Genomic DNA, 16,281 nt, shown 5'->3' with positions numbered 1-16,281 from the left:
ATATAGTTCTTCATTTTAAGGATACATTTTCAATTACTCTGACTGTCACCTCTCAGGGCTCTGTATGGTACTCTTGTAAAAATGTATTGTCTTTAAAATTCCAGTTAGACTTTCAGAAATAACAATACTTATAAGAAAAATCTCATCACCCTAAAGTACAACTATAATGTCCTCACTTTTAGTAAGGAAATTAAATAACAATTTTTTCTAGTATAAGGAAGAAATTTTAATGTTTCTCAGAGTGGAATTAATCAGGTTAATTCCATTAAGGAAGCATATGCTTCATAATCCATGTATGCTTACAGAATCCATGAATTGTAGTTATTGCAGAGATAATTAAATATCCTATGAAGTGGATGATATACAACAGAGATAGGTGGTCTAGCAAGAGCTGGAGTCTCCATATATAGAACAACTGATTGGCAGTCATAAACATATTTTGTGAAGGTTTTCACTGACTGTCACCACTTAGTAGCATTTGTATAAAATAAAACATCACGGCTTTTGAGTGAACAGATATATCAGGATCTGTTGGGAGAGCTGTTGCTCTGGCTAGGCATCTGGAGTTTCCTTTTCTAATATGTAAGAATGACCCTTGCTATACAGTCGTGGGGCCTATCTGTGGGGCATATCCGTGGGGCATATTATCTGTGGGGCATATGTCCCAAGACCCCCAGTGGATGCTTGAAACCACGGATCATACCGAACCCTGTATGAACTATGTTTTTTCCTAAACATACATACCTATGATAAAGTTTAATTTATAAATCAGGCACAGTAAGAGATCAACGATAACTAATAATAAAATAGAACAATTATTATAATATACTGTAATAAAAGTTATGTGAATGTGGTCTCTCTCAAAATATCTTATTGCACTTCATTTACCTTTTCACTTAAAGGAAGCACTTTACAGCTTCTCATCAGCATATCAGAATTGTCAGGATCACTACAGGTGTGTTTTGGGACCACTGTTAAGTAAAATAAGGGTTACCTGAATGCAAGCACTGCAATACTGATATTGATGGCTACTAAGTGACTAATGGGCAGGGAGTGTCTGTAGTGTGGAGACACTGGACCAAAGGACGACTCATGTCCTGGGTGGGATGGCGTGAGATTTCCTCATGCTATTGAGAACAGCATGTAATTTAAAATTTAGGACTTATTTATTTCTGGAATTTTCCATTTAGTAATTCGGGACCATGGTTGGCCACAGGTAATTGAAACCATAGATAAAAGGGGACTACTGTACAGCATGAATCAAACCATGAATATAACACTACCACCTTCTTCAAATGAAGTGAAAAGGCATACCGTTACCTATTTTTCCTTCACATATATTATAGCAAATTCCTTTTGTTCAAAATTTAAAAAAATCATCTTCAAAGGGGAAAAAAAGCAAACACTTCCATTTAGCTGAAATAGCATGTGATTTCAAGATATATGGTTTTATTTATTTTCAAGATTGGCATTTCCATTTATTGCTTTTAACCCCCTGTATCTTAATTCATCTCTATCAATTGAAATATGCTACGAACAATAATCAATAGTTTCAGTAGTTTAGAGTTTTTGCCATGATGCCTCTAAATATTTCATCAAAAGACCATCATTGATACATCTAACTGAAAATCAGAGCTGGCTATAAATGTCATCGACATTTATAAAATGTAGTTTCAACCTCAGGTAACTGGAATTCAGAGAAAACATAATATTAACTAAGAGAGAATGAGAAAATTGTCTCTGTCTTAAAATAATGTTGGAATCTTAGTCTTACCATAGTGAATGACAAATATTATGTTTAAGATTTTCAGGAACTCTAAGGGACTTTTATATGGTTTTTAAGGATAAATACATTTTTATGAGTAATATAGCATAAGCTAAGAAAGTTTCCTCAGCATAATTTCCAACTATTTTAAAAAGTGGGATAAGAAAGCTAAACACAAAATGTATTCCATTTTTCCATAGTAAACAGAGGTAGAAAACATGGCAATTTTTTTCTTTAGTGATTCAGAATCTTGCAGTTTTTCAAGATTAGGAGTTATGTAATAATTTTCAGTTTATAGTACTGCAGATATAAGTATAAAATGTATAGGAAGTAGAGGGGTATATCTTTGCCTTCAACCAGACTTATTCACTAATTTAAGGGATATTTTATTGAATTCCTATTATAAAATGATTTTGAGTCAGTAGATTATTCTTTATCTTTAAAGTAATCTGCTAAAAAATTTACGTAAAGTTTTACTCTTTACCATTACTGACGAGAATATGTGACTCTATAATTTATTCAACTTCTAGGATGGCTTTATGAGCATTGACAAGGAGAAAATTTTATTTATGAAATATCATCAGTCAAATAATTTACAGCAGCACATTTTCTAACCATTCATCTAAGAGTGACCAAAAATTTTAACTTAATATCGCTTTTACATTCTCAAGCCATGGAACATATCTGCAAAGATAAAGGCAGGTATTGTTTGAAACAAACTACCTCCAAATGATCAAACTATCTCAACTCACATTGTGGAGAAGCAAGTAGGAAAGGAGGAGGCAAGAATGATGAATTCAAGAAGCTATAAATTGCCACTGTCATCTACTCTACGCACAAGAGCAGCAAAGTAGATCAAATACCCTCTCAAAACAGAAGAAAAAGGAGGAGAAAAACAAGAAGGGGAGGAGAAACACCTCTGCTTATTATGATTTGATTTTGTTATTATTTTTCAACCTAGGGTACAATATCACTTTCTTCATAAGTTAAAAATATGAAAAATGAAATTAGTCCCCCCAAAATTGATCATCTTATTTTAACACTCCTAATTTTATTTGCGATGACAGTAAAGTTTTTACATCAAGCCAGAAAACTCAACTATACATAACAAAACTTCATAATAGTTCAGGAAAATTATATCAGGTACTGAGAATAAACTTAAGGAGGCTCCTTGAACTGCAAAATATGATTCTCACCAAGACTTCATTAAACAAAACTACCCCAAGCTTCTGTTTCCACTGTTTATGCATATGAGATTTTATAGCAATAATTTTTGTCTCTAAGAAAAACAATTGTCTGAAAATTGTATTATCATTAACTATGACAAATTTAGCCATCTCATGTTTTATTTGCACAGATCACGTTAGGAAGAAAGCCACAAAATGCCAGGTTAGCATTTCAAAACGTATTTGAAAGTAATGAAGGGAAACTGATTCGGTTAGCAACGCTAAATAAAATAGACAATTCATACAGATGCTTTCCCTGTAAAATATTAAATAAACACTCAAAAATGGCAACTTTTTCAATTGAATAAACCAATCCTTCATTTATGTCTCTGAGCAAAATTTCTTCTCAACCAAAGCTTTGGTTTTACGTGCAAGATTTTCCTGGTTAAAAATATGTACTATTTAGAAGATCGGAGTGTTCAAAGAAATAATAAATGGCTTTTACTTTTTCCCTTTGCCTCTCTCCTTCTTGCCCAAATGACTACATATATCAGGCCATAGAAAACAACTTATAAATATCTTGTTGCCCGCATATCAATTACAAGGAAAAATGCTGAGAATTGTTCAATTGGATTCGCGAGAGTATTAAAGTAGAAATGCTTGACTTACTTGCCATTGTTTCATCAGCTCTCTTATTCCCTTGGAGTCTTCTAGAAGCCTTTCCTTATGGGTGGCATCCTGCAGGACGTTGGCAGTGGTTTCAGCTTCTGTAAGCCAGGCAAGAAACTTCTCCAGGTCCAGGGGGAACTGTTGCAGTAATCTATGAGTTTCTTCCAAAGAAGCCTCTCGCTCGCTCACTCTGCAAAGGAACAAATGTCCAGGTGTAACTCTCAAATAGCAGAATGGTGCAGCCAGAGAACCCCATGAAAAGAGCAAGGATAAAGAGACTAAATTGTGTATACCAACAAAGGGGTGAATTGTTGCTAAAATTCCTCTTAAAAAAGGAAGGTATTCAATAATGTTGTAAAGATTTTGTTGGGTATCCGATGGACATGAGTCCTATTTGGGAGACCACCTCAGGGATACTGTGGATACCTGATCATGGCATTGTACACCAGAAGCTAAACATTAATGAATGCCAACTATAATTTTATATATATAATGTGATGGTTCAGTGTGAGGTCGGAGGGATAGTGGATGGGGGGAGGGGGGTTCACAGTGTGAGGGATATAAATGATGAACATCTAAGTATTACCTTGTCTTGTACACCTGAAACTAATAAAAAAAAAAGAAACAACAGCTAGAGTAGCATATATACAATACATATATACATGTATATACATATAGACACATGTATACATGTATACAATGGGGGTGCCAAAAATGTATACAAGTGGACACTGTGGTCAACGTTGTTCAAGCAGTAGTTCACCATCATCAGAAGTGTCTGGACACTGGTGGTAACCACTTTGAGCACCTCTTATAATTGCAGAAGTCAAATGTGACTTGTATTCATCTTTTGTTCTCAGTACATATTGAGTATTACAATTTTACTACAGTTTTCCTTTCTTAAAAATGTGTATACTTTTTTTGGCACCCTCTGTATATGTAAATATGTATATGTATGAACTTGTGGAAGTTCATATATGAACTCTCAAAAAATTTCTTTTTTAACTTTCTAGTTTTTACTGATCAATCCTGAAAGTTTATTTTAATATGCTACAAAAGTTTAAGGTAATCTTTATAGGTTAAAATCCTATAATCCCTGCACCATGCTTATCTTTGATGTCACCTGAGGCAGGAAACCAGGATTAGATAGGCAAGGAGAAAAGTCAAGGAAAAGAAAAAGTGGAACAGAAAGTTGAATGCTGGAGGGAAAAGGAGAAGGGGCTTGGAGGGCAAAGGAGAACAAAAAGAGTAACAAATAGAAAAATAACATATTTCATAGAAATCATTGTATACAAATATTATTTAGCATAACACTAACTATTGTGGTCTCATAGTGTTAACTATTGCGTTAGCTTTCTAATTCATTACCTGACTGTCATACAACTGAGGATATTTTCCACAAAAAAGTTTTATGTTTAATGGAAAAAGTAGAGCCTAAAAACCCGACACATCTGGGTTTGAATCCCAATATCCCCTACCACCTGTGTTATAGGGCAAGTTCCTTAACCTCTCTGATTTCTCAGTTTCTCACCTATAATATATATTACTGTGATGGGAACGGAAATACAATAATGTGTGTAAAGCCTTGCACCTTATATCCTATACATTATACCTACTCAAAAAATGTTAGTCTCCTCTACCCACATCCCATTCTCTCATTTCCTCTACTGTTTCAGAAGGGGGAAACCAAATTTGCTAATGACAGAAAAAAATCTAAAAGAAAAATTATTCATATTTCCTGACTATATGTAATGTATATATTGAGGATACACACACATGTGCTCTCAGCAAACATCTACATAATAATAGCTTGGGAGGGAAAGTTGCCTTAGGCGATAACAGTTTGATCTAAAAAGATTCAGGTAAATTTTGTCTGCAATGAGGAAATTAGTACTCTATTTAAATGCTGGATTTGCCTTCGATCACTACACAAACACTTTCTGGGATTAAACATAAGCTAAAAATGGATTTAAAAAAATTGAACACTTGAATATGATACACACTGCTTGTTAGGATGTGATTGTCAATAATTATGCAAAATTGCAATTTATTTCAGCAGCAACTTTATCATGGGAATTACAAACCAGGCAATAAACAACTCCTGCGGAGCCAACGGCAGCAAAGCCCGTGGAAGAGCTGTTTATTCATCATGGGTGAGGTTTTTGCTGAGCATACAGTGTTCTACAGTGTTGTTTCGTTCGGCGCTCATAGTGGATAAGAATCTTCTGTCTGCATGAACTGGTGGAGGGTAGAATAGGTTTATGAGGATGCAGCTATTGGAAAAAGGGAAGCATTGTTCTAAGCTATTTATCAACTCCTAAATAAACTTTAATCCTGCACAGCTGAAAGATACCTTGGTGGTCTGGTTGGGGCATCAGTTAAACCTCAGGTAGTTCAAGGGCTAAGCTGGACTGCTGGCTCCCCGCTTGTCTAGTTTTCAGGTGAACTATCAATGCAGAGGTAAAGATCCAAAATGGTATTCATTTATTTGTCTTTGAATTTAGTATGATTTAAAAATTCAGAACCATTGCAACAGCACTGAGAATCTTCATGTTACAATCTGGCATGAAACGCACAGGTTGCAGCATGTGTAACTGCTGACATTTGACCATTTCTGGCTACAAAAGCAGCAATTTCATCCAGTTCAAGCTAATCCTTCTGTTGGCCTGTGCATTAGAAATTGCTAAGACTCCAGTCCCAAATGCAGGATAGAAATAAGCTGGTCATATTCACACAAAATAAAAGGACGATATGAAACTTACGACAGAGTGAAAGAAATGTAGAGAATTAGACACTGGTGTGCATTTCGTTATTAGCTTCATCTTCTCGCTGAGCTGCACTTGATATAATAACACATCCTAGGTCCTCTACCCTTAAACTTGAAACACCACTTACCCTCTGCTTCCAGAGAAAGTAACCAGTAAATAACCTTCCAAGAGTGATTTGTAAAATGCAATGCACATAAATCAGATGAAAGGGTTCTACTGAGACAATGAGATTTCCAGCCAAATCCTACCAGTGACTTTGCTGCTTTGTAAATTAGGCCCTGAGGGAACAACAGTAACTCTTTCAGGACAGTAAGGCACCATTTTCCTAAACGACACCTCATGGTCTGAAACACTGACAACATCAGGCTGAATATTTTCTAATTTGGAAATACATTAGAAAAATTCAATGGCAGCAATGGCAGAAAAATCTCTTCAAATGAGTCCCTTTACAGGCCTCTTCGATCAAAGAGAGACATTGTTGTTTCCTGCTTGTGTGGGAGTTTTAAGGCTCCATCCTTTCTCCTGAGATCAATCTATGTACACTGAATTCCTAAATTTTAATTGTGCCAAGTGCAGACTAGAAAATGAGTCAAGGGTACTTGCATGCAATATTTGTGCATTCAAAATAGCTCTGAATGTATCTCATACTTCTTAATTTTCTGTAAGCATATGGCTTTAAATGGCTTATATGATAAATAAAAAATGCAAAAGTTATGAGACTCTTAAAGACATAAAAAATTGATTTGGAACAAAACTAAAGATCTTGAACGTGGATTATTTTGTAAATTCCTCTGTCTAGATCAGGGGTGTCCAAACTTTTCTCAACGTTTTTCACCAAGGGCCATATGCAGTAAAATACACAAACAGCCGGGCCACTCACTCGAGGTGAAGTACATATTGCCTCACTTGTTATTTAAGTAAACTAAATATATTTTTGGAATTTTCTGCGGGCCAATTAACAATGGATTGTGAGCCGCAGTTGGCCCGCGGGCCGCAGTTTGGACACCCCTGGTCTAGATGATCAAACCATAAATCCTGGAGAAAATCTGGCTGAACTTTAAAACTAACGACTAGATATCAGAACTAGTGATAATGCTTTACAAATATAATCTACTATTATTAGTTAAACTGTTTTTATAACAATTTTAATTATCAGCTATTCCAGCTTTATCATGCACAAAATAGCTGAGAATTTGATGGAAGTATGGAATGGTATGGTGACTTGAAAAGATTTTCTTTCTACTTATAAGGGCCCCATATACCATTCTCAGTATGTAAATATGGGCAGTGTCATACAGTGGTTCTCAAAGTATGGCCCATGGACCAGTAGCAACAGCGTCATCCGAGAACTTATCAAAAACGCAAATTCTCAAGCCCTACCCTAGACCTAGTAAAGCAGAAACTGTGTGTGCAGTCCAGCAAGCTGTGTTTCAAAAAGCCTTCCAGGTAATTCTGATACCTGCTAAAGTTTGAGAATCACTGTCATGCAGGGTCTCAGCTCCCACACCCCTCACAAGAACACGGGATACTGTGAGGCCAAAAAGGAACACCAACGGAGCCATAGATAGGGGAGTCATACTACTATATTTTCTCTGGTGGCTGGTCGAGACACAAAAGCAAACATCTGCCAGTACCCCAACAGGGGTCTTCCTGTACCCAAGTCTTGCTGGCGGCCGGGTGAGACACAAGAAGTAGGATCAACACGATCCGCGATCCACAATCTGTTTGCTAACACTACTTGCTAGCCACAATCCGCGCTTGCTAACCACACTTGCTAGCTGTAACCCCCGTCTGCTTCTCTGCCAACCAACCAACCCACCGGCGTAGCCACGGCAGTTATATTGGTGGCTAATGGCTAACCGGTAACAGCTGATGGCCACCCAGCCACAGCGGATGGCCAACCACTACCTGAGCCGGCACCTTTCCACATGAGGCCAAGAGCCTGGAAACTGCTCTGTGGGACTCTGTGCCCACAATTACTACTGCTGGAGACCAAACGTGAACTACTGAATGCTGTGCTGGCTTTCCCAGACCCCTCTTCGGGACTGAAATACATTTTGCACTCATTTCTGGGAAAGTTGCTGGAGGCAGGAGATATCCACTGACTGGTTAATGTGTGGGCTATAAAAGCCTGGGTCCCTTGCTCCAACTCAGGACAGCTGTGGAGGGGAGGGCAGGACAGGGGATGGGAGGGTTGACTGATGTTGGGTTGCAACTACGTTGGAGCTCAGCTTCTCCTTCTGCCCTACCCTGCTTCCTTCCCCTTCGTCCCCTCACAGGTGTTAATCCTGACAGCACTTTCCAATAAAACTCCTGCACGTTAATCACTTTCTCAGAATCTGCCTTCTGAGGAACCTGAGCTGCCGAATTGTTCACACTAAATAAGGCTTTAAAATTATTTGCCTAAGATGTGTATGTGGAGAAATAAACAACCATGTGCACAGACTATAGTCTCCAAAGGAGATAGCATGGGGGATACTCAGCAACTGAGCCTGAAGACCTACTGCACCTTTAAGGAGGTTGCCCATTAAGGAGATCTATAGATAACGCTGAGTTGCCTTCTCACCAGTTAGAAGCAAGAATCTACTGAAGGGGTGAAGTGCCAGAGCTAGAAAACTCTGTACAACCCTGCACCTGCTCAGGTGTCCTTCCAGAGACAACTCTGTATACAGGGAAAGGATCACAGAAGGCATGTCTTTGGCATCTCCATTTTCCTTTTAAGAACTCATTATCAATGAGGCGATCAGATAAGCAATACTCTGATCTGTCACTAAACACACACACACACACACACACACACACACACACACACATCACAGTATCTCTGAATACATCTCTAAAACTCCAGATTTTCTATTAAATTGACTATCACCAGTTTCTTATGGAACAACTGAGTACATAAATAGCAACAGAAAAAAGGGAAACTTACGACTTTTCAAGGTAAGGTTGAAAACCTTAATTAATGAATAGATAATATTTCACAGTTAGATACATAGATGGACAATACTTTATCAGTGCACTGTATTGCAGGAATATATATATACACTTATATATACTTATTCTCTCATCATTTCACAAGGTATTCCCGATTTTTTTTCTACCTACAGTCTGCTTCTGCTTTTCTTTGCATGCTTCCAGTTGGACATTTCATTCCCTCCCCATGGCTTCAACCTCTACACAGATTATCTTTAAATCTGAACCTAATTCTTATTTCCACATGATTACCAACACTTCATTCATTGAGTCATCCATGCATCTCTTCCACGTGGATTATGTGCAAAAAATAAACACATTGAACTTTTTAGGGAAAAAAGCTCAATCTGATGTAGAAGGCTATTTTGCCCAGGTGTCTGTGTAAGTGTGACACATTGGGGACATTCATATCACTTAAACTTCTGCTAACCACCATTTCCATCTGGGCCTTGCTATTGTCATGGAGTAACCAAATAAAATACTCTGAATCTTTCCTTCCCGGCTTATTTGCATTTTAACCACTGTCATTTCTTATGGTATTTTTAGGGGAAGGAATACAGGAGGACCATTTTTCCCCCTTTTTTATTTATTAGATATAAATCAGAGAGAATGAACACCTTAGCAGGACCTGGGCTTAAGACCAAAAGGTTTCTCGCAATGTCAAACAACACTCATAGAACCAGAGTTAACTTGAAGTTCAAATTCTCTGTAACCATAACAGTCTCTATAGGTTTGCTAGTGAATAAATTACATTTTGATTCCTTAAAAAATAACTTCATATTGTATTTGCAAGGGGCAGCTAGAATTCGATTACCTGTGGCAATACAGCAGTTTGTAGAAAGGATTGCTTCTAATCTCTAGCGATTGTATTACTCATTTGCACGAATGAGAAGCATGAATGTAAGCAAATCCTTTAACAATGCTTGGACTAATATCCCATTAGTTTCCTTTCTAGCAACAGCTCTATGACTATGGCTTTATCCATCTTTGGGCAACATCTACCTAGAAATAGAACTACAGAAGGGTTGTGGCAATGAGAAGATGTTTTTCCCTTTTCTCTGTGATTGAACTGTGAATTGAGAAATATACTCTGCCCTTTTAATTTAACTATTGACATGGGGTGATCGATGAAGGCTCTATGGTAGAACACAGAAAATAAAATTTCAAAGCTAACAGCAACACAGCTTTTTAAATGTTTTAAAACACATTCAGACTTATTCTCTAATTTCACAAGGTATTCCCAATTTTTTCTACCTACAGTCTGCTTCTGTTTTTCTCTGCATACTTCCACTTGAAAATTTCATTCCATCCCAATGACTTCAACCTCTGTACAGATTAGCTTTAAATCTGAATCTCATTCTTATTTCCACAGGATTACCAACATTTCATTCATTGAGTTATCCATGCATCTCTTCCATATGGATTATGTGCCAGGATCTAAGCTTGGTGATGGTGACACAAAAGTCCATGAGACATGGACATGGACTTTGGCATTGAACATATTCAAGTCTGGAGGAGGAGGCAGATAGGTAAACATTTAACTATAGTTGCAATGTGATTAGGGCTATAATTCATCTGGATTCCCTTCCGGCAGTTTAACTGTAACATGCATTGCACTGTATTCATGAACTTCAATCTCAACTTGCCTAATAAGTGATCAATCTATCTTTAAACATTTTTGGGGCTTTTCCTATCAGAGGAAGCGGAGATCATCTAGCTGGGCTTTATTTCAAAACACAGTGATAGGTGCTCAGTAAAATTCTGCCTAATTGAGTTGATTTTCATAAAAATAAGAAACCTTTTAGCTATATGGTACAGGTTATCACTGATTTCATTATGCTGTTGACGAGATTGAGTCTGAGAGAATCATAATGACTTTCTCAAGGTTGCTCACAAGAAAGTGGCAGAATTGGGATTACTGCCCAAGTCTTGTGTCCTAGAAAAGTTTTCCTAAGCCTGAAAATAGATATTGCTGTACACTCCTTTCTGACATATTCATTGTAGTAAAAGGAAGAAAAGTGAAGGGAGGGTTATACCATTGAATCTTGGCCTTCATTTTGGAGCACAAATTTATCTATTTGTTACTTTACCATAAACAGGGGTACTGAAACACATGAAAACCTACACACAAGGAAAAAACATACATGCAAAGATATTGTCCCACCACAACTATAGCAGAAAGATCTAGTTGGTCTTAACTTTAAAACAAAACAAAAAATCCATTTTCTACGCAAATTTGCTGGTTTGCTGTTCACCGATATATATAAATGAATGAGGTTTTCATTCCATCTCCTGAGGTCTGGTACTAAATTAACTCACTCTCCAGAGTTAATTGGAAACCACGACCTAAATGTTCCCAAGTATTACTGATTAGTTCTCAGAAAACTCATTCCCATCTTTCGTCACCCCAGACAACACAGGATGACTTTTTAACATGTGCAGCAGCAACACAATTGCACGATAAAAAGATTAGTCCTCTAAAGATAAACCACAGCTTTGAAGGTATCTGTTTAAACTTCCTTCAATGATACAGACATTTTAGTAAAAAAAATGATCACCTAGTCTTTGCCTTTAGATAGTAAGAGAGTATAGGCATTACCAGTCATGTAAGGAATTTAAAAATACACATTGTATTTCTTTCATTTTTTTTATTCTAAAAACAATTGTAAAATTTAGATTTGCACAATATGTCATTAGGGAAACAACCAAAATTATATATGTTGGGACACTTCTAAAAAGAAGATATTAGGGGACAGCAGTACAAAAATGTACTTTCTACTATTCTTTGCATTACTCATTTCATTTGATTTGTGTTTTCATCATACATCTTTGAGAAAAATTAGTTGATAAAAGAGATGTACAAATTATTATAAACAGGTGAGTTATTCAAGATATATATTTTTTCTTATCTTGGACGTTAACAAAGAGATTAACATTCTTTAAGATATGTATTTTATATTGTTCTACTGATTATAATACCTAAAGGTACTATTTGGGAAAGTTTAAAAATAATGTTGGGAGTGACTGATTTTATTTGGTTTGATTCATATACAGGGACTCAAAATATGATTTTGGATATTTATGGAACTGTAAAAACTCTTTAGAAAAAATATGGTTACACTACCTTCCAGAAAAATACAAACTTAGGTTTAGGGTTAGGCTTATAGTTGAATACAATTTCTACTCAAAATAAATCTCAATGATTTGTATAATGTGACTCTTTAAGTTGGTTTTGGTCCCTGTAGTGTTAAACTCTTTAAAAGATTTACTTCCTAATGTTGATAAGCTAAAGTGAGTAGCTTTCTTCTCTTCTAAAAGGTTATATGAAAATTAGCACAGAAACCAATTAAAAGACTGGCCTAGGATCATGTCTTGAAAGCCTCATAAGGCTGTGCAGTCAAACAAATATGCATCCCCATTTTCAATGACTTAGAGAAAAACAAAACTGTGGATTGTTACATGTTGATACACAATATTCAGAGGACAGCAAGGCAGGTCGGTTAAATTTTCTAAGTTCGAAAGGCAAACACAATAGCAGATTCCTTTAAAAGGAAGAAGTGGAGATATATGTGATCCGATGTTCATTGTAGCTTTATTTACAGTGGCCAAGACATGGAAATAACCAAAGTGTCCTTTGGTAGATGATTGGATAAAGAAGATGTGGTATATATACACAATGGAATACTATTCTGCCATAAGAAAAGATGAAATACTGCCATTTGGGACAACATGGATGGATCTTGAGATTATTATGCTGAGTGAAATAAGTCAGACAGAAAAAGTAGAGAACCATATGATTTCACTGATATGTGGGATATAAAACTGAAAACAACAAGGGCGGCTAGATGGCTCAGTTGGTTGGAGCATGAGCTCTGAACAACAGGGTTGCCAGTCGACTCCCACATGGGATGGTGGGTTGTGCCCCCCGCAACCAAGATTGAAAATGGCAACTAGATTTGGAGCGGAGCTGTGCCCTCCACAACTAGTTTGAAGAATAATGACTTGACTTGAAGCTGATGGGCCCTGGAGAAACACACTGTTCCCCAATACAAAATTTTTTTAAAACCTGAAAACAAAGGAACAAGACAGACAAATGAAGAAACAGAAACTCATAGACACAGACAATAGTTTAGTGGTTACCAGAGGGTAAAGGGGGTGGGGGAGTGGTAGATGAGGGTACACGGGATCAAATGTATGGTGATGGAAGGAGAACTGACTCTGGGTGGTGAACACACAGTGTGATATATAGATGGTGTAATACAGAATTGTACACCTGACACCTACGTAACTCTACTAACCATTGTCACCCCAATAAACTTTAATTAAAAAAAAGAAATATGAACAATTTCATAATTCCTGATGTAACTTTTACTACCCAATTTGTCATTCAGCATTCTCTTGTGGTTAATCATACATTGTTGAGATTACTTTAAATTCAACATCTATTGTTACAGTATCTTACACTAACGCAATACTCCTCAGTTTTCAAACTCTTGCACCTATAACTTCTCCTTTGATACTTTAAATAACTTGATGAGGTTAATGGCAGGCTGTCATTATCATCAACATTTTACAGATGAGAAACTGGACTTTCAGAAAGGCTGGGTGAGTTTCCAAAATAAGAGGCAAAACTCGAAGCACCAAGTCTAGTCCACTCTAAGACATTCCTTCTAAGGCAGACTTGCCAATCTCCCTGTGAAGCAAATATAATAGATATTAACATAACACTATTCTCAAAAGCTCTTTGTTTCCCATGATTATTATATGAATTACGATTATGGAATGTACGTGAGTGAAGACAAAAATTATTATTCCTTTGCTTATCATCTTCAGCTGCCATCAAAGAGATCTATTACAATGAATGTTGCACTTTGGACTTAAAGTAGGCTTGAGGATTTTATTCAAAAAGAGTGCATTATAGGTAGTAATAAAATATTTTTCTTCTTATGAAGTAATAGAAAATTACACTACATGTGACTGTGGCGTTTTCATCACAGTAACTTAAAAAAATGTTTGCTGGTGATACAGACATTATCTGGAAATCTGTATCTTTTGAAAAATGTTCTACATTAAATATATCTAACAAGAAAATCAAACACTTCACACATTTCTTTCCTAGAAATTTTACAGTAAAATAAATACATTTTATATGACTGATTAAGAAACAGACTAAGTCTTGGTAGATTCAAAAGGAATTGCTCTTATAATTTTGAACCTCTTTTAATGGCTCTGATATGATTTACAGAACTTGTAAATTAGGTATGATTTGCAAGATTTGTAGGATTACAAATAGCTTGAGCAAATTAAAACTGATGATCAAAATAAAGATTTGAAGTTTCTTGCTTTCTTACTTTTAATTACTAGGGGGAGAAACTGCATTTAAAAGAACTAGATACTTTGAAATGCATTGATGGCCTTTTATAGAATCAATTCAAATTTATGAAGAATAGTCATAAATGAAGGATTTATTTTTTCAATGAAAACTACTTTAACTACATAAAGGAGTGAATCGAGGGCTTTCAAGAGTCCTCTTAGTTATGAACGCTCCACTTGCAAAAAGTTTCTATATTCTTCTTCATTTGTCATCATCATCATTCATCATCATTACTTATTGTAAATTCCTAGAGAGCAAGGATTCATACCACAGTTCCTGGTATTTAAGAGACACTCAATAAATTCAATTAAAATCAATAAACCTACTATGAAGCGGGCATCAGTTCTAAAAATGAGAAGGTCACAGTCTCTCGTTCTTAAAAAAAAACTTACAAATCAGAATTATTTCTTGATGTGAATGTATTGGATAATAATTTATATTTGTATAGAATTTCAAAGTTTATACATTGTTTTTACATGTTATTTCAGTTGAACCTCACGATAATTTGTAGTCAACATCTGTTTGTTATAGAAAATTGATTATGTAATAGACTATTATTCAGTTATCACTAGGACGTTTAAAAATGAGAATGAGCAATTCTGTGGCCAAAATTGCATTTTGCTTTGTAGATGTGTAGATATTAAATCATTGGGGCTTGTATCTTTCATCAAGCTTTGTACTAGCAGTGAAAGTGAAATGGTGAACTATTTCACTGGGCAATACACTGCATTTACTTGTCAATGATGGCGTTTCTGTTACTCTTACATGAAAACATATTTTTCAAAAATTTTGAAACGCATTCTTGCCAAGAATGTTAACTTAATGTATTTTCTAGATGTGCACATCCTTAATTTAAGACTACTTTTTGTGTTGTTAAACCAGAGGGCATAACAAACAATGACTTCTGTCAAAATTAATCCACTAATTTTCTGGTTGCCTATAAGTCTGATCTTGATCCAGAGAGATCATGTACTGAAAGGGCCTTCAAAGTCATCCTGGCTAGCCACCCACTTGGCTCTGTCACCCAATGTACTCTTACCCTCCCGACTTTGTATCACCCATAAATTTGAATGAGCAGCCTCTCTGTAGCTCCACTCACATTCTGTCAAAAGCGTCCAGTGTGTCAGGAAAGAGAACAGAACCTTGTGACATGGCACCAGGGATCTTCCTTCACCACTTGACAGTGATCTATTCATCAACATCCTTTGTGGAAAAGTGTGAAATGGTTTCTAAACCATCCAGTTGACCTGGTATCTAGCTGGTATTTCTCCAACTTATTTACAAAAATATAATGAAAGACCTTGTCAAATGCCCTGATGAAATGCAAATAGACTGCTGCATTTTCTTTACTTTTCAGTCTAAAATTTCTCCAATGTAAAAAATTATTTTTGCCTTAAACATGTAGATAATACAGGTTTTATTTGTTTTTTTCCCCTGTATACCTGTTGTTTGTTTTACTACATTACCTGGTTATTGTCTTCAAGAAATGGGTTCATATTTATCTTATAGCCTTAATCTGAGTAGCATTCATCATTTTCAATGTTTTGAAGAGCTACAATATCTCTT

General features: G+C 36.1%; 1 protein-coding gene across 1 annotated transcript in view; it reads right to left on the bottom strand.

The window, feature by feature from the left end:
* DMD (dystrophin) overlaps nucleotides 1–16,281 on the bottom strand; it is a 2,022,175-nt gene that overhangs the window by 510,092 nt on the left and 1,495,802 nt on the right. Inside the window, exon 55 of the mRNA XM_081043053.1 lies at nucleotides 3,601–3,790. Coding sequence (XP_080899179.1) covers nucleotides 3,601–3,790 — 190 coding nt within the window. The remainder of the gene's footprint in view (nucleotides 1–3,600; nucleotides 3,791–16,281) is intronic.

This window comes from Rhinolophus hipposideros (genome assembly GCF_964194185.1).
Source record: "Rhinolophus hipposideros genome assembly, chromosome: X".
NCBI classification, from domain to species: Eukaryota; Metazoa; Chordata; class Mammalia; order Chiroptera; family Rhinolophidae; genus Rhinolophus; species Rhinolophus hipposideros.
Note: the sequence above shows the minus strand (reverse complement) of the source record. Positions and strands in the feature narration are given on the sequence as shown.